General features: G+C 46.8%; 1 protein-coding gene across 1 annotated transcript in view; it reads left to right on the top strand.

The window, feature by feature from the left end:
• The first annotated feature begins 3,007 nt into the window (after positions 1-3,007).
• LOC102384478 (transmembrane protein 68-like) overlaps positions 3,008-19,991 on the top strand; it is a 47,051-nt gene continuing 30,067 nt past the window's right edge. The window contains 1 exon segment of the mRNA XM_014526353.1: positions 3,008-3,196. Within this exon segment, the coding sequence (XP_014381839.1) occupies positions 3,191-3,196 (6 nt within the window). The 5' untranslated portion in view covers positions 3,008-3,190.

Here is a 19,991-nt window from a genome sequence, read left to right as displayed (position 1 = left end):
ACCTAACTGGGAAGATAAAAGTAACTCTGGAGCAACAGAGGGTGGAGTTCTAGATGTGCAGCTCCATCCGATAATAATGACTAGCTCCATCCCATAATACTGGCTAACAATGTAACCCTATAATTGTCCAGTTACTACATTTCTCCCCTCTTAATTTACAACCTGGACATAATCTTTCAAATAATAGGAGCTCTCAGTTCTCTGGCTGGATAATGCCCCTCGTCAGGAACAGGCTTCTGCTCTGGCCAGGGGAGTATCTCTGTCTTCAGCCTAAGCATGAATGTTGCGTGCCCCCGGAGGCTGGGGGAGGATGGCAAGCTCCTGCAGGCGGTGGTGGGTCTCTCAGCAGCAGGAGCATGGTGGCAGTGAGCTGTGAGCTCCTGCAAGTGGCCACGGTGCTGTCGGTGGCGGGGGGAAGATGGGAGGTGGCAGGCACTGACCAGAGGTCGGCGACCACCCACAGACTGTTTTGAACTCACACTTATTACTCTTCCTGGTAGTCACAATTCCTGATGTGAACACATTAAAAAAATTGCTTATTTGGGGTAATTTTACAGACATTTTCAACCCTTCTTCTTTTCCTTCCACTTCTGTGCATTGTTTCTATGTTTAGGGGCATTGTCAAGAACAGTGATTACAAAATTTAAACAAACTATTGAATCAACTCAGGATATCAAGGATGGGCCCTTTCAGACTGTGGCCCCTTGTGCAGTGACACTGGCTGCATTGGCTGTTGCTCCGTCTTTGCCATATGTATAACGTGGGAGGAGACTGGAAATAGACCTGAAATATGGCTCTGCACAATTCCTTCCAGGAAACACTATCTGATAAACTATTATGTAGTATCTTGACTCCTCTAGGGTTGGAATCTGGAAACTCCCAGGAAGAAAGTCGCTACTCTGGCATAGAAGGATTAAATATTCCCTTCCATCTGAGGGTTAGGGTGAATCTCCACATTTTAGGAAAGGGGTAATGGGTACAAAAATAAGGATTGTTTGGCGATCCAAAAGGGAGGGAAATTTGACTTGGTAAAAGGAGGTGGGCTGGGGAGAACTGGGGTGGGTAGGGGCCAAATGCTAAAGGATTAGTGGTATAGAAAAATAAGGATTGTTCACAGATAGAAAAGGGAGGAAAATTGGACCTGGTAAATTCTGGGGAGAAGCTGAAGCTTTAGTAAATAAAGTTAATATTAGGGCAGGAACACACAGAAGAATCTACATGGACCAAAACAATATTGTTGGAATATCAAGTATACCAAGCATAATGTAGATGTGCTCTTTTGTTTTTTTTCTTATAATATAAAGAGGTAAAGGCAGTTCCCCTAGTGTGTGCGGGTGGGGATTATACATATACTTAGCAACCAGTAAGCCAACATCTCTCACCAGATTGTTTATTAGCAAAGGTTATATTTCTAGACATGAACCTTACATCAATAGCTGAGATGAGAAGTTCTAAGAATGTGCATATTATTTGCATGCTAGTTATTAAGTAATAACTAACATGCAATTTCAATGTTGGAGTTTTGTTTTTGTATTTTCCTGAAGAAGAATAATACATAGTTAAAACAAACAGCTGAATTCCTGTTCCCAGAACCAGACTCTTCCTACAAGAAAAAAAGGCATGCTTAGAAGGTGTCAATGGAAGCAGAGAGTAGAGGGTTTTTGGTTTCTAATTACTGTTTACAGCAAGGGTGGGAACAGTACTGGAGCCTACACCTATCTCTTAGGATCTGTTACAAAGTGCATATAAAAAATCTGGAGGTGGCGGAAGAACCAGAAAGTGTCTCAAGGCCTGAAGCAAACACCTGAGTGACGCTGAAAACATTCTATTACAAAGAGCAGGAGATGACTGGGTTACAACGCCCAGCTCTTTTAGTGGAGGAAATCCCAGGTACCAGGGCTGCCCTACCCAGCAGTGAGGCGTAAGAGCATGTGACTGGAATCTGAAAATGAGGAAGGTTCAAAATCTGCTTTTGACCCTCTCTGCTTCCACCCAAATGATTCTGCAGTGGCAGGGAGCCCGAGGCTCTGCCAAGCCGTGGAGGGAGCTGGGCACAGACAAGGTGAGACAGGGCAGGCACTGCCTCCCCAAAGCTTAAAACACAGGTGCTGCCTGACTTATCCTGGCATTGGCAACAGGCAGGTGAGAGCTCTTGCTACCTTCACCCGCTCCTGGGTTTGGGCATTGGGCAGCAGGGCTGAGGTTGGGGCTGAGACTGCAGACCGGGGAGGGGCAGGGCCCATCCTAGGGGGATGCCTGTTGCCCTGTGTAACAGCTGGGAGGATGGACGCACTTGCTGTGAGTGGCGGAAGACCTTGGGACCTGCCTGCAGAGCGGAGCAGGACTCCATGAGAATAGAGACCCTTTCTCACCAAAGTCTTTATCTCTCCAGGCTTGTGCTGGGAGGTGGTTGGCCCTGGTCACATGCAACATCCTGGCAGGGTTGGGACCCCTTAGAGGGTGTTTCATCAGCATCTATGTGTTCCACCAAAGCCCACGCAGAGGGATAGTGTCTTATGAGACAAGCTGTCACCTAAAAGCTTATGCCTCTAAGCAGGGGCAGATCCAGAAGGGTGCAGTGGCACAGGTGCTCTCCCTTCCCTTCAGCTTGGATCATACCTCAGTAGCCTCTGGGGACTTTTTTAAGTCCCCGAAGCCCGTGAGAATCCCTCTCCTTCCCCTCCATGCTCAGAGGTACCATTTCGCCCCCTCTCCCCTGCTTCTGGTTTCCCTTCTGTCCTGGGGTGGAAAAGCTCCCAAAGAAGTCCTGCCTGCTCCAGCCAGGCTACCAGGGGTGGAGTCAGCTGGGAACACTGACAGCAGCAGAGGTAATTGGCAACAGAGTTCCCCCTTCCGGCCCCTTCTCCCAGGGGAGCCAGGTGGGGTGGGAGTACCTCCCTCTACCCATCTCTACTGCTACCACTGTTGCTGTCCCAGGTGAGCCCAGTTGCCTCGGAGCAGGCAGGAGTAGGCTTGAGGCTTCCCCCACACCTGGATAGCAGGAAAGTAGTAGCAGCAGGAGGAAAAGGGAGGTGTTTCTGAGCAAGAATGAGAAGAGGATTTTTATCTGCTTTGGGAGCTTGAAAAAGATTTCCTCAGAGGCTTCAGGCACAGCAGGTGGGGAGGAGAGTGGAAGTGGAAGTGGAGCTACCTCAGTAGCAATCCTGGATCCACACCTGCCTTTCTGAACATGTTGGTGAGATTACATATTGTAATTACCTCTTGTTGAGAGTGCTTAAAATTTACCCTTTAACACCAAGTTTGACCCATGTATGGTTAGAGAGAGGGAATTAATCTTTAAAGTATTGCTGAGCATTAGCTCTTGATAACTTTGTAACCAACTAACATTGCTTAGAATTAGCACTTGCAAACTTCAGCATGTAATATCCCCCAAAGGCTAGCATGTACAAAAGCTTATGACTCAACCAGTTCTTGTCTAAGGGTAAGATTACATATTGCAATTAACTCTTAAGAGTGCTTAAAACTTGAAAGATTTCACTTCAGCCTCATTAATTAGTGCTAAGTGCCTTTTAGACCTATTCAGGAAGGATTATTATCAATCGGTGTTAACTAGCTAGTTTTAAGCAAACTGATGAGCATTCCATTAACATAAAACACCCTATTTGGAGTCCTCTGGCATCCCAGGATGCACCAAGCACCACTCCCAGCCTTCCTCACCCTCCTGCTCCAAGGACAAACTTTCCACCCTCGTGAGTTCTTGGGCTGCTGGCAAGTCCCAGGAGGGGTCTGCATAGAACGCGGGGGCTCCTCAGCACCCCACCCAGCTACAGCAGTTGTGCTGCATGCCTCCCCCTTGATCCCCTGAAACTGCAGCCACCCAGCTCTTGTAAGGGAACATGCTGTCCCTGTAAACTTGAAGCCATAGCTGGAAAGATGACAGGTGGGGATGTTCTGTTGGCCTCAGTAAAGGCTTGAGACCCATTTCCTGGGAGTGGGAATGATAGCCAGCAAGCAGTGCAGGGTCACCAGCACCAGCTCCCCACTCACAGCCTACTGGCAGGGGCTTCCCCCATCTACACCAGAGGGAGCACAGGGCTTGGTAGCTGGCTAGAATGGCTAGCTGGCATGGAGCCAGCCAGTGGTGGGTGTTACCAGGCCCTCAGGATGCCAGAACCAACCCACCCATCCCCACCAGGAGGGAATTGTGGATGGGATCCTCAGTGCTCTCCCTTGCAGCTCTCCCCACCCCCATCAGACCTGCACCAAGCCCCTGCTGGATAGCCCCCTTGCAGCATATTCTGGGCTCCTCCAATCAAATGGACTGGCTGCACTGGGGGCTTGGGTATGGAGGGCCCTCAGGGTCCAGCCCTCTCCCACCACCCACAGTTTATTGAGAGCCTAGGGTCTTTAATATTTTCTATTTTGTTTAACTTCAATCAATAAAAGTGCTTCAGCCGGAAAAGTTTCAGCTCAGACTTCTCCCCAGGATCTCCATCTCTTGAGAAAAAGAGACACCTTGACTCCACCCCAAAAAGTTTTTTCTGGAAACTACAGTCTAGTGTTCCTCTGTTGTGCTCTTAATCTGGAATAACTGTAGCACTGATACTGGAACAAATCCATATCTGATCCCCACTTTTCCTCTTGTTTGGTTATGTTTATCCTACCGCCCCTTTAACATGCACCAGATCATCCCAGAGGGGTTATCATTCACATGTAACATGTTTTCCCTGACATCCTTGTCTGCTGAATTGGATCACTTCTCTTTCCATTCACACACATTATCCTGTCTTTCACTTCGTCCTCTAGGTCCCTTCCTCCTGCTCCCTCTGGTCTCCCTGGTTCAGCTCAACTAGGTCTGCTTCTGTTTGCAGCCTTTCCCTCTCTAGCCTCTTACTCAGTCCCAATGACTCCCTCCTTTCCCATTTCTTTTTAATTTCATAAAAGTTCTAGTACCATGGTTGGTATTGTAATGCAAGTGCTTTGTAAGTAGCCAGTAAGCAACATGACTAATGTCTGTCATGTGCCAGATCTTTCAGGACAATTCTGTATACAGTCGTGTGCTTTGTTCTGATAGGACTTTATGCGTAAGTGCATACAAGCAGGTGTGGGACTGTTTGTATACATAGTGTGTGCTTACATACATATGTAAGTACATATGATTTCATATATATACACATACTGCTTTGTTATACTCTGTAAGCATATAGAAGGTATACTGGTATTTACATATGCTAGAAAAGGGAAGGCATATTTTTTTAACCTTGCCCTTGTCCTTACTTCTTGTAGGAGTTCAAGAAAGCTAAGCGCAAACCTCACTGGCCATGCTATCTTCTGCACAGACAAACTTATTCTCTATTATAGTGAGTTCTGTTCTTGTTGAGATCCAGAGTGGGCTAACCACAGTGGCAGAACATGATAGACCTTGTAAAGGAATACAAGCTGAATTAATAATTAAATTCAAAGGCTGGTAGCAATTATATAAGCAAGTGTTCTATCTAGAATACTATTACCCAGTACTAACTACATCTCAAATGACTGTACTCGCACAGTGAAGAAGTATTATGAAAATGGGTCAGGTGTTTTGTTTGAGAGAGAGAGAAAAGGGATCAATGACTCATATCGGGGCAAGTTTGACAACTTCACTGCCATTAGATTTCTAATTGTGTCATCTTCTGGGGTGTCTGCCTGCCAAAAACTGGTAAGAACTAGCTTGTAAGGTTCTTGGGTACCTATGCTCATCTTCTAAAAGCATAGAAAATCATGCTTTCTGTTTCTTCTCTCTGTGATTCGAGGACATCTGATCTCTTCTTTCTAAAAAAAAAATCCAGATCACTTCAATCTTTATTTATTCCTTAGACTTGGAGAAGGCAGTTGGATATCAAATTTATCTCCTTCCTGTTTACAACTTCTTTAGTTAAAAAATAGAAAAGTATATCAGACCCCTCTTGTGCAGTTTTCAGTACATTCCACAGCCTGTACTTGAAAAGAACCAGACCTTGAGAAAAATATTTTCAGCACCCCTACTCCTGGTTTTGAAACAGCCTCCTAACCTTGTTTAACTCTCTACTGAACAGCAGGTACCTAGTGGGACCCAGCCCTGCCTCAACAACAAATAGAAGCCCTGCCCACATTTGTCTAATACCAGAGCAACCAAGACACCCCCCAACAAAACCTTCCAAAATCCATGGATATCACACAAGTTTATCTCAGAGTGTGTGACACCTCATTCAGTGCATCAAATGCCCTCACGACAATGATATAGGTGAAGCCAGACAAAAAACCTACATATCAGAATGAGTAATCACCAAAAAGAAGACAAAAGGACAGAGAAAAGTAGAAGAACATTCTTTAAAAAAAAAAACCTCTCCCTGTCTGACCTGACAGTTCTAGTGATCAAAGGGTATCCCTGCAAAATATTTACAAGAGGAGCTTGGGAATAGAAATTCATCAGCCCATTGGACACCAAGCACCAGGGTCCATTATAACCTTCCTGGTATGCACTTACCCCTGCACTTCTCAGTTAACAGTGACCCTACTCATTAGGGGTGTGAGAAGTGGGCCCTATTCGATTCAGATTCGGCCCAAATCAGGGACAGTGATTCGATTTGTTGATTTGGATTACTGTCCCTGATTCGTTTTGGTCAAATCCAAATCTGAAGATTCGATGCTGATTCGGAGAATCATCAATTCGGACATAGACACAGCTTTAATAGTTTTTTCTACATACCTTGAGGTAGCAGGCATGGCTCATGATAGCCGTGATGCTGGGGTGCATGGAGCATCCCACAGGAGTGTGGGGGGGCCCTCCACATGCTCAATGGCAAACCCGGAAGTGGACCGGAAGTACTTCTGGTCCACTTCTGGGTCTGCTGGGAGTGCGCTTGGGGGCCCCCCTGTACCTCCCCGGCTCAGCAATCGGCCTCAGGAGGACCCTGGGTGCCCCCCCCCAGACCCAGGAGGCACCAGTCACTGAGCTTGCATAGGTCTATACAACCAACCAGTTGGTCCAATAAAAGCTATCACCCACAAAAATGTTTGCTTTTCACAGATCTCTTGAACCACCCAACAACAACATGACCTCAACACTCCTTACAAAGTTGGTAGGTTAACTTTATCTCTCTTATAACTTGCACCTTGTTTTTCTGGACAAACGGGTTTGGCTTCTGCATAAGAGCACAAAATAAAATATAGTATTACCTCTTACAAAACCAACAAAAAATGTATCATTCTGAGAGCGTGTTGATTTGCTACACAGGCTGCTTGTAAATGCCACGGGGGTTTAATTTGGTTTAGTTCTCCCTAAATTGAAATGGTGGGTTTTTAAAAACACCGTTTCAATTTAGGGAGAATTAAACCAAACTAAACCCCCATGGTGTGTACATAAGGGTGGGGGCCCGATACTGACCTGCCTCTCTAGCAGAAGGGTGGGGGGCAGGGAGGTAGAGCTGCTGGCAGGTTGAGTGGTCCCCGAGTTGCAGAGTGGCCAGTGCTTCCCTCTGTGGTGGCAGCAGCACTCCCCAGGTGGCACCCAGCCCAGGTAGTCCCAGGGGGCACCGAAACCACAGAGGGAATCACTGCCCTCCCTCCTTGAAATGTTTGAACAACAATACAGCATTTCAGTCAGAGAGACATACAGCCCCCTACCATTTCCCCCACTTGAATACTTCAAAACTGTGGTTCCAGCATGCAAAAATGGTGTTCTACAGCAAGGACAACTTGGTCTTCCTGCATCTGGCTCCTGGTCAGGCCCTGGCTGCCTACACTACTCAGGGTAGTGTGGGTAGCGTGCCTGGAGGACCTGCCATGTGCATGTTCCAAAATGAAGTGGCACAAGATACCACCTACCCACTTGATGCACCTTTATCAAGCTTCAGGTTTTTAATCGGGCAGCTATGCCTGTATGCTTGTCTTCTGAAACATTACAACGGCAACTGAAGCTGTTTGATATGTTTCAAACTGTACCAAACCCTGGAAACTGGACAGGAGCCAAAAGGAGGATTCTCAAAATGTATACAGGGGATTCTGAGAGGATAAGATCACAGGCCTATGAGCTAAGGAGATTGGGAAAAGCATGGGTGAGACAAAATTACAATACATACACTTAGAATATACATAACAGATCATAAGAGTGACTCAGTGATAAAACCCTTCAGGGACAGATAGCAAGATAACAAATAGGAAATATTAACAACATATATACACTGAAGAAACCTTAAACCCTCCCTTAACTCCAAGGGGGACCTCAAACCACTGTTAGTCTCAGACAGTGCTCAGTTACTGTGCCCCTGGGCTCCCTAGCTGAGCTGTGCTGCTGTACCTTGCAGAATCAGTCCTGCTGCAGCTCCTGGTTCTCAGTCTACGTCCCTTCCTAGATGCTGCTTGTCTCCTGATCTCTCTTCATGTCAAGCTGTTTGTTCACATGCAATCATGCTCCCCCTCCACTTCCTTCCTCTTCCTTCAGCAGCCTGCTGAGAATGATAGTTTCTGCCATGATATTACAGTCCATTATAAAACAGTCTCTCTCTCCACAGCTGACTTATGGGTTTTTTGGTGATGAGCACTTCCCATTGGTGGGCTGTGTTTGTGAGAGAGCCTGACTGGTAGGCAATGAAGGTGACATGTTGATACAGCATCAACTTGTCAGGAAAGCTAGATAGAATGCCCTTGCCCTTAAATGGGCAAATGTTTACCTGAAGCAATTTTAGAAGGGGAGGGGAGCTGCTGTTCAGAAGCATGCAGCTGTTAGCTCCAACTGATCCTTCTGCACAAGCCTGTCGCAATGTGAATGAAGTGAAACTGCTTCAACTTTAGGCCTAATTCAGCCAAAGCTAAAAATCGAGGCAGTTGAGCTTACCTGGCTTGTGCATGCATAGCAGTTAGAGCATAACAGCTACTGAGTGCTCCAGAGCAGCAACTCTCCCTTCCATTTGAAATGCCTCCAAGTAAAAATTTGTCCACACCTTTTAAGTTGGAAAAGATGTGAAAGGTCAAGAGAAGAAAATTATGTTTGAAAACAGTTGAGAAGAGACTCAGTAAAGTGTTGGAAACCCTGCATGTATGACATGGGTCAGAGCAATGATCTTGGAAGAGAATTTTTAAGCAGATGTATTTTGGATAGACTTGAGGTGAACAAAGTTGGAGGCATTAAGGCATAAGAGAAGGAAGTTAAAGTGAAGGGCAGGGCTGATAGTCTTGAAATGAGTGGTCAGAGGAAATGCATCTCTGAGATGTGATAGAAAAAGAAACAAACAGTCAGTTTGGACAAAGCTGAAAACAGCTCCAGATCTTAAGGCTGAGTGACTAGATGGTTGTGCTGCAACAGGCTAGAGACAGACAGTACACAAAAAGCAGTTTAAGTGATCAGAAACTGGTTTAAACCTGTAACAGAACGGATGTTCAGTGTACATAAATCAGTTTGAAAACAGGTGAAAATGGTTTGAGATAAAACTGGTTAAATGTAGTATCAGACTTAACTGATTTGGGTCAAACCAGTTTATGCAATATCTGTCCCAGACCCCTTGCTGGTTTAAGATAAACCAGACTCTCCCAGCATGCTCTCTGGGTGCGGTGGGGCTCTCTGCTCCATAACAGAGCTGGTCCCTTCCCTCTGCTTCCTGGCTGGAGCTCTGGCAGAGACTTGCAGGCACAGAGCATTTCCCTGGCTTCTCCCTGCTAAGCACTGATTATTTCCCCCTCCCCTCTGCCTTATGCAGACACCTCAGCATTAGCTAGCAGACCACATGCTGGCTACAGTCTGTGCTGTGGAAGACAACAGGCAGACAGGCTTTTTGGAGCTAATCAACAGGTAGCTTAATGTCTTTCCTTGGAAAAGCTATTTAAGAAGAGCTCCATTAGTTAATGGAGAGGGGCTTTGCTTTCTTAATGGGTTGATAAACACTGAGTTAAGGGTAATAAACTTTCTCTGCTGGGCTGTTTGGGGGCGGGGGGAATAATAAAAGCATCCTGGACATGCCCCCCCTTAGCTCAGCCCGTGGAAGCAAAGGGAGGGCTCCTCTATTGCCCTCCGGCTTCTAGCCTGAGCCACTGCAGGCATTTGCTGGCATTGCTGGAATGTCTGTACAGTTACAAAGTGATTTAGCCTAGCCATGTCAGACTAACCTGCAAAGATTGAATCAATTCAGGCTCAGGCTATTTGAATATCTGTCCGTAGCCACAATGATTTAAAAAAAAAAAAAGAGATGAAGAGGAATTCAGACTGAAGAAGTCAGAAGCTCACTGTTAGCCATATTGTGCTCTAATCAGAAATTGGAAATGCAGGCTGAAGTTACATTTTTAAGAGAAAGTGGGTGTGTCTACATGAGATGCTTAACTGTGCAGTTGCAGTTTACTACATAGTAAGCATATGCATCTACACATGAACATGCTTACTATGTACTAAACCTTGGCAATCGTGAGGAAATTTGCTCCCTTACCCCATTACCCCCTTCTCTTTTCTAGCATATGTAAACTGCAAATGTCAGTACAAATTTACTTTCAATTACTAATGGCAGAGTAGAGCTCATGTAGATGCCTGACTAGGAGCAAGTCTGCTCCCAGTCAGCAGTCCACTAGGAGGTGGGAGATTGCTCCCTGCCCCTGAGAACTGCCTGCTGTTGAGGCAGGCAGGGACCAGCACCAGCTCCACAAGGGTCTCCCAACACTGGTCCCAGCCTGTTCTCTACCTAGCTCTGCAATCCCAGAGCTGAGAGGAGAACAGACTCCCCCAGCCTCTGCCCTGCATGCTGGGCGGGGGCTGGGAAACTGTCCTGGTCAGGGACAGGTCCCAGCGCCATGTCCTGATTGGGTGATCAAGGCACAGGGCATGGAAAGAGCAGGAGGGGTGGCATAGGTCCCATGGATTAATGCAGTTTTCACACACATCCTGGTTTGTTGGTGTTATAAATAGTATTTAAATACAAATGAGATTACCTTCATAGTCTTAAAAAACAGTTAATTGGGTTATTTACTAAACACACACATATTACCTTTTTAATAAATGCCATTTTGCTAAAATAAGTAAACTTTACAACTTAAAACTTTCATATAAATTGCTGTTCTTTGTTTTAAAGATTAGAACAACTTTCCTGTCCAAACTGGATGGAAAGTGTCCTGGTCTGGAATCCACAGACACATTCAATTTGTAGAGAGAGTATTACCAACGATTTTTATTACATCTTTATGATATTCATAGATATTTAAACTTTTGACAGCTTAAAACAAACCAACCAAACAAACAAACAAAACACAACACAACACAACAGGACAAACAACACAAAACCGACAGACAAAACAATTTTTGCTGTGATGATAAATCCATGGCTTAGGTGAAGAAAACACTGTTGATGGTAAGGAGGCCTCATAGTCTAAAGCAATTATTTCTAAAATTCCATTTTCACTTTCTCCTCCACTCTCCTCTCAGTGTGGCACCAAGGTGTATTTCTGCCTAAATCTCTTTTCCTTAATCTTTACTAAGGGTTTTTCTGTTGGGGTATGCTCCCCCTAGCCTATTCCCAATGAAGGGTAACCTACAAGGCCGTGGGAGCTAGGGATTTAAGGCGCCCTATATTCGCCCCTGCCCATTCCCCAGGGTGATTAGTATGTGGCATTTTGTAGAGACTACCCTGCTATGGGTAGCTCCACCACCCTAACCACACCCAGGTGGGTGGCAGTTTCAGGTCATACCCAGGACCAAACTCTCCACTCATGGTTACGTGCTGTGGTCTGCTTGGGATTAAGTAAGAACCTCCCGTTGTGTTTGCAATAGGAAGCTAGAGAGCAGAGTTCCTTTTGGAGGTAGGAAAAGCTTTTCCAAGGGGATTGTGTGGTGTGTAATCCATCACACAGTCTTTCAGGGGGAGCTTTCTTGGTCCTAGAAAAAAGGTTTCTGGATTGTGCTTGCGTTGTAAGAACTGACAAGCTGTGAGAGAAAGATCAAGATTTGCTGGATGTATTGGTGGAGAATGCATCGGGGAGGGGGGGAGTGATATATGGTTTAATGTTGTGCTTATTGATCTGTTTGTTTGTTTAAAGGTGTGCACATCGCCTGGTGGTAGAAGTGCCAGGTATTGTGGTTGTAGGTTAGACTGATCATACCAGGGAAGTTTGGGAACTTTTGCTCTGTGAATAATAGGTTTTATGGCATTTAGGACTTACAGTTTGTTTATGGTTCAAGATTTTGGTGTTAGAACTTGATAAAGACGTTTAAGAAAAAGCTGACAAAAGAGGTGGGCTGTGGGCCTCAGCATCCCACCTCCAGACTGCCAACACCTAAGAAAAAGAGCCTCAAAGTGGAGCCTGCATCCTGACCAGATGTACTTTGACTTTGATGACAGCCCTAGGATTCGTAGATAGAGGAATGTTTGATAGCTTGTATTGTTGCTTTTTGTTATTGCTCTGTATCAATAAACTCACCTATTATCACCAGAGTGCCCCAAGGGATGACAAGGTTGAACGGTCACAAACAAACTCCTCCATGACCGTTTCAGGCTGGACATAAGGAAGAACTTCTTTACTGTCCAAGCTCCCAAGGTTTGGAATAGATTGCTGCTGAAGGTGGTGCAAGCACCTACTCTGAACGCCTTCAAAAGACATCTGGATGTTTATCTTGCTGGGATCCTATGATGCAACTTCCTGCCCCTGGGGCAGGGGGCTGGACTCAGTGATCTTCCAAGGTCCCTTCCAGCCCTAATGTCTATGTAATGTCTATGAAATCTATCAACCAGCAGGTGTTGTGGTCAGTCTGAGGGTTATGATGGCCCGAAACAAAGGTATAGGTGCTGGGTCCAAATCCAGTGTCAGCACCCCCACAGTGAGGAAGGGAGTGGGCCAGAGCCAGGGCCAGGTGCTGGGGCAGGTCATGGGATGGTTGGAGCTCCAGGATGCTCATCCAGGGACTGCCAGGGTGGGGTGGGGAACTCCCGACACTGCATGCACCCTGTGGAAGCATGGGAGGGCACATGCTCCCCAGATTTGTGTGCAGGGCAGAGGTGGTCTGCTGCTGTGGGATCCTCAACTTGTACCCCCCACCCCTATCTTCTCCCCCTACCCCTTCCCCTCCACAGACTTACCCCCTGGGGGGGAGGGGTGTGTGTGTGTGCGCTCAGCCCCCACAGATAATATTTTCTCCCTCCACTTATGCCCACTTTCAATCTCGGGGCCTCAGTCCTCACTACTAGGCCCACTCTTTGCTTCAGAGCTCTTGTCCCCGCCTGCTACAGGTTCCTGGATTCCCTCAGTCTCCTCCTGGCTGTGTCCCCTGGGTTCTGACTCCTCTCTGGGTGCTGGCCCTGCTCCTAGGCCAGTGAAACCTGGGTATACTGTGTCAGCTAACTCTCATCTCTGCTGAGCTGTAGACCTGCAGGCTCTCTGGTTCTGTTGACCCTCACCTCTCCCAGAGGCTCAAACCCTCTCAGGATTTGCTTTAGATTCCAATCTGGCCATGGATTTGCTTTAGATTCCAATCATCCCGTGGGCCATATTTTGCCCACCCCTGGTCTATGGGCTCAATGATCCTGATGACCCCACTTCCCATGTAGGTTCAAGCTCTCTCATCCTTTTCCTGGGCTTCAGTCTTCCAGCCCTAGTTCTTGCTCCTCCTGGGTGAAAGTCTCCCTCAGTTTCCTCCCAACTGTGTTCCCTAGACTCTGACCCCTCTCTGGGTCCTGGTCCCACTCCTGGGCCAGTCATGAACCATGAGCCTTCCTGGCTCTGACAGCCTCAGGTCATGGTCTTCCCAGGACCTTTGCCCCCTCCCCCCCCACTTTGGCCAAGGTCTCACTCCTAGGCCAGTGAGACCTGGGCCCCTGGCCTGGCCAACACTTGCCCCTGTGGGGCTTCTGACCTCTGGGCTCTCTGACCAGGCTGGTAGCTTCCCTAGCTGTGATCCCTCTACTTGGCCCCTTCTTAGGCTCTAGACTCCAGAGCCTCCCTTCCCTTGCTTTTATGTGGGTGTGATCTCCTAGCCTTCCCCCCATCCAAAGGGCACAAGGCAGTGGGGGCTGGGGTTTTCAGGTGCCCCATACCTGCCTGGGGTTATCCATTGGTGGTGCATTCTAGGGGCTATTCTGCCACAGGCAATCCTATCACTGGGACCACAGTTTTCAGTCTTACCCAGGACCCATCTCCCAGTTCTCCTACTCTGGTCGTCTTCACCCTTCTGGGCAGTTTTGCACCTCCAGGCGCCTTGGCACCTCCAGGCCCCCAGCTCTCAGCCTCTGGTCTTATGGGACTCACCCTTGGATGCTCTCTAAGCCCCCCAAACCCTCCATAGGTCTTATGGTCTTAGCCCTGCTCTTGTGAGCTATGGACTCCTCTCTGGGTCCCTAGGAACCTCATTCAGCCCTTTAGTTCTTTCCCAAACCTCCAGATTGCTTCTGGGGTACTGTCCATGCTGACCTTCTGAAGCTGTAGCAATCCTGCAGAGGTGGTGTTCTCTTTGCAGCCTCCAAGATGTTACTCCCAATTCTGGTCAAGGGCTGGACTCATCTTCTCTAAGCCCTGTCTTCCTCCTGAGTCAGATAACTTCCCCCCAGTCAACCCTAGCCCCACCTGCAGGCTCACTGGGTCAGAAGGGCTTCATTATTAGTGCAGCTCCACCTGCAGGCCTCTGCCAGCTGCTTCTCCTTTTAGAGTGACAGAAGCCCTAAGTGTCATGCCACAGGGGTGCATAGTGAAATCTCCAAGCTCACATATGATATCAAATTATCATCTAAACTGTCCTAAACTAACATTGAGGAGCTGCAGAAGAATCTCACTAAGCTAAAAGAATAGTCAAAAAGTAGTAGATGAACTTCAAGGTTCACAAGTGCAAGGTAATGCACCAGGGGTGGGGGTTGGAGTGGAAATAACCGCAACTATACTTACACAATGCTGGGTTCTGAACTAGCTGTTATAACTTAAGAAAGAGACCTTGAGTCATTGTAGATAGTTTAAGAAAAACATCACCTTGGTGTGCAGCGGCTACCAAAAAAGCCATTAGAATGTTGGGCATCATTAAGAAGGGAATTGAAAAAAAGTGGAGGACACCAGAATGTAAATCCATGGTGCATGGCACATCTTGAATACTGTGTACATCTGTGGTCTCTGCATCTCAAAAATGTTGTAGTAGAACTGGAAAATGTACAGAGAAGGGCAGCCAAAATAATCTGGGGTATGGAGCAGTTGCCATACCAGGAGAGACAAAAGGCCCTAGCTTTTCAGTTTGGAAAGACTGAGGCGAGATATGATAGAGGTCTATAAGATCATGAAGGCTGTAGAGCAGCGGTTCTGAACCGGGGGTACATGTACCCCCAGGGGGTATGTGAAGCCTCATCAGGGGATACGTGAGATATATTTCATACATTGTCTAATACAGGTCGAAGGGCCTAAAAAAAGTCTTGACAATTTGAAATTGCTGGGGTTTTACTGCCGTGAAACACGCATGTGCGTGGAAACCATATATCCTACTCCTGCTCCATGCCTCAACTTTGCACCAGAAATGTCACTCCGAACACCCATCACTCAGGCGTGTAGAGTCAGTCTTGAACATAGTTGTGTGTTCAAAGTTGTTGCATTTGCATTTGAGTTTTTTACGTGCTTTTTTTTGTATACACCTGGTGGTTCTACACAAGTAACAGTATACATCCGCTTTTTCCTTTCATTTTGTTAACTGCCTATGTTCAGTTTTACATTATTACCAACCTATGATGTATATTTTAATTTTTTTTTAACCTTGTACTATTTTTCAAGATTGAATTCTTGCTTTGCCCATTGATTTATCATGTCAAAGAAGTGTTATTACCAGGTTTCATATGTGCAGTATGGCTTTATGTTCATGCTTGATACAGATGGTTTGCAAAATTCACAATGCTTCCTTTGCTCAGAGGTACTTTGCAATGGATATATGAAGCCACCTAAACTTAAAGAGCACTTTCAGACTGTTCATCCTGAGAATGCTAAAGACCCAGAAGCTTTATTAAAAATCAAGTGAGCACAATTTGAAACAAGGGGCACACTCTCTGATCATGGATTTACTCCCCAGAAGAAGCCAGCGCTGGAGGCAAGTTATCGCATGGCATTAAGGATTGCCAAAGAAAAAAGCTGCATACCATCGCAGAGACCGTGGTGAAACTATGTGCTGTGGAAATGGCTGAGCTGATATGTGGTAAAGATGCAAAACTAAAAATAGCACAGATTTCATTGCCAAATGATACCATTCACAACCGAATCAAGGACATGTCAGAAGACATATGCAAACAAGTAGTGGAGAAAAACAGGAAAAGTTCAGCTAAAATTGGCTTGCAGTTGGATGAATCAACTGATGTCTCAAATTGCGCACAACTTCTCATTTTTTGCTCGATATATGCATGAGAATGATGTCAAAGAAGAATTTCTCTTTTGTGAACCGCTGAAAGAAACAACGAAGGCAGTAGACATTATGGCTATGATGAATGAATTTTTCAATTCTAGCAGCCTTTTCTGGGACATTGTAGGAGCTATTTGTACTGATGGTGCTCCTGCTATGTTGGGAAAAATTCAGGCTTCACCACTCTTGTCAAAAAGGTGAATCCAAATGTGATTTCTAGTCATTGCATTCTTCATCAACATGCTTTGGCATCGAAGACTCTTCCCTCATATTTGAAAGACGTGTTGGATGTTGTCGTCCAGGCCGTCAATTTGATCTAGCAAGGGCATTGAATCACCACGTGTTCAAAGCACTGTGCGAAGAGGTTGGGTCTGAACACACTGTACTTCTGCTTCACACAGAAGTACGCTGGTTATTCAGAGGAAAAGTTCTGACTAGGGTTTTTGAACTTTGAGATTTAATTGAAATGTTTCTGTGTGAAAAGGGATCAATTCTGCTTCAATGTTTCATAGATCCGAACTTCATGGTTTCTTTGGCCTACCTTGCAGATGTGTTTGGAATTCTAAACTCGTTAGTCATTTCTTTACCTTGGAGTGAAATGTTCATCTTGGAGGCTGAAGAAAAGGTCAAATCCTTTCAAGAGAAGTTGGCTCTCTGGGGAAGAAGAGTGAATTCCGTTAACTTCACCAGTTTTCCTCTCTTTGATGAAATCACTTTAGATCCAGTGCATCCAGTGGAACCAAGAGTTCGTGAGAGTATTATTACGCATCTTGAAAATCTGAAAGTCACCATTGAAGGAATTATCCTGACTATTCAGGTAGCTGACAGTTGGGTAAGGAGCCCCTTTACCATTTATCTTGAACAAATCAGTGATGCCAACCTGGCAAAAGATGAGCTACTTGATTTGCGCAATAATCAGAAACTTTGTATTGATTTTGAATCCATTAAATTGGATCGATTCTGGTGCAGACTTGGGGAGGCATATCCCATTCTGACCAAGCAAGCTTACCAAGTTCTAATTCCTTTTGTCACAGCCTATCTCTGCGAATTGGGATTTTCAGTGCTTTTTACAATAAAAAACAAAGTAAGGAACAAACTGAAAGCTGAACATGACATGCATGTGGCTCTCTTGAAAACATCACCTAGAATTAAAATGTTGGTTGATAGTAAGCAGCAGCAGTGTTCACACTAGTAAGTTGTGGTATGTTTTGGCATTTGACACTAAGTAGGGTTTTTTTGCACAACTTTTTCTGTGTATGGAATAAATAGATTTTTTAAAATGAAATAGTCTTTATATGAGTATCTTGTCATTTGCATAATACACGATTACACGTAGTTTGACATAAAAATTAATTTCCCATTGGAAGGGGGTATGTGAAGTCTCACTCTGAGACCAAGTGGTACATTGACTGAAAAAGGTTCAGAACCACTGCTCTAAAGCATCCACTTCTGCTACTGTCAGACAGGCCTGTTTCTTAAATATAAGGGACTGTGGACTTGGGCCCACAGAAATTGCTATCCCTCTCTGTTACTAGAAGGGGCTATTTAAGTGTGTAACAACTAGATACTTGGTGAAACTAAAGTGAAAACAGGGATGGGAGTGCAGGTTAGAGGTTAATAACAAGTGTTCCAAGGGGAGATGACTGTCAGAGACAGGGTACTGGGTTAGATGGCCCACTGGTCTGGCTCAGTATGGCACTTCTGTTCTTAAGGGAAAGGCCGAGAGGTGAAGTCTTCAGATCTTAGAAAACTCCAACTAATAAAGAAAGCTTCAATACATCTTCAGCTAATGGAACCACATTCTACCTGTTCTGTGCTCTAGACCAGCTTCCCAAAGAATACTGAAGGGTGCTTACGCACACAATTAGCACCTGCTAACTTTAGGTGTTAGGTCATTGTTAAAGTTAGCAAATGCTGTGTACAGTGGCACATGTAGCGTTAACAGCTTGTATAATGTGCACAGCTCTGAGCTGCCACCAGAGGGCTGGAGAGCTGACAAATCTACTCTATGCCTGCTCTGCTTGCTGGCTCTCTAGCAGTAATGCAGCCCCCAGTAAAGCAAAGCACGTGCACACACACGCACCAGCATGACCCAATCCACGGACTTCCTCTTGGCCCTGCCAAACAGCACATTTGGGATATGGAGCAATGCTCTGGGGAGGGACTGTCTCTGGCTGTTTGCAGCCCCACCCTCACCACTGGGCAGCAAGCAGAGGTGCACAATGCAGCCTCTCCTGTGGCTGTGCTGTGCAGCCCCCTACCTGGCCTTCTCACCCTTTCTCCCCACCTGTTCTGCAGCTTCCCTTCCCACTCACCAGCTGCTGCTCTTCTGTCCACGTGATGGAAGGGAGAATGGGGCAGGGAGCCATCGGAGCCCAGGAAGATAGGTCGTCCATGTAGAAGCAATGCCTCCTGGGATTCTGATGGACTGTGAATTGGGTGTTTGATCTCATGAACAATGAGAAGTTAGGCCAAATCGAACTAGTTAGCACAATCCAAAAATAATCCTGACTTCAAATGGCATAACTTTAAAACGTCATTTAGCCCTTAGCATTTGTGAACAAGCATTAATTTGTGATCTTTCACATTTTAAGTGTCCTTAAAAAGGTTTAACTTAATTTGTATTTTGACCTTCCTCTAGAGCTTTTTGTCATAGTCATATTGGACAGGCTTGAAATCAGAAATGACTGTTTGGCAAGTTACAGCAATATGGCCAATCCAACTGTAATACACCCTGTCCCAGGGGAGCTGGGACGCCAAAGAAACCCCGGGGCAGCAAGGAGGCCTACTTACCTCCCGCAGGTCCGGAAGAGCCGGAGGAGGAGTGCACACCAAAGACGCCGGCGTGGGCAATCAGCCGGGCCTTTATCCGGCTGCGGCTGAGCAGCGGGGGCGGAGGACGCCTCCCGGAGGGAATAAGAAGCAGCCCCGAGGGCGGTTGCTGAGGGGAGACCACGAGAGGGAACCCCAGCGTGGAAGAGAGCAACCGCCGCTCTCGGCCGCTCCGAGAGCGAGGGGTGGAGCCAGGGCAGGCTCCGAGGAAGCCGGCAACACAACCGGCAGCGGGCTTGATTGCGGAGCCAGCTACAACACCGGCAGTGAAATTGACGATGGTGCATGCCATTGAGCCGGTGAAGGAACTGGAGGCATCGGGGGCCCCGAAGCCCCAGAGGAAATTGACAGCAAGGAACGCTGCCGAACTAGTAAAGGAGCTGGTGGCTTCTGGAGCGGCGGAGCCAGTGAAGGAACTGGCCATGTCGCGAGTGGCAGCGCCGGTGAAGGAACCGGCAGCAGCTGGAGCGGTAGTACTGGGGAGGGAGCTGACTGAACCCGGGGCAGTAGAGTCGGGGAAGGAACCAGAGGCATCCTGGGCGGCAAGGCCGGTGGAGTAACTGACCACTTCGGAAGTAAGAGGACCAGGGCTGGGAGGAGCTGCCAGATTCAGGGAGGAGCCGAAGGAGAAGGTCTGAGTTGGCGACCCCGGCAGGCGCCAATGTGAGCCGGGGACCTGTACGTACGGCAGGCAGGTCGGAGGTGAGACAGCGGCGGGCTAGGGGCAGCGGTGAAGCCAAAAGAAGACCGAACCACAGGTGGCGAGTGGCTGGGGTGTAGGGGAGGATGGAGCCCCAAGACTGCCCGCTAGGGACCGCACCAACTCTGGGGGCCACCCCAAGAGAGGACCCCCCCC

The sequence above is a fragment of the Alligator sinensis genome, unplaced genomic scaffold (genome assembly GCF_000455745.1).
Source record: "Alligator sinensis unplaced genomic scaffold, ASM45574v1 scaffold1104_1, whole genome shotgun sequence".
Taxonomy (NCBI): Eukaryota; Metazoa; Chordata; order Crocodylia; family Alligatoridae; genus Alligator; species Alligator sinensis.
This window is presented reverse-complemented; position numbering and strand designations above follow the sequence as displayed.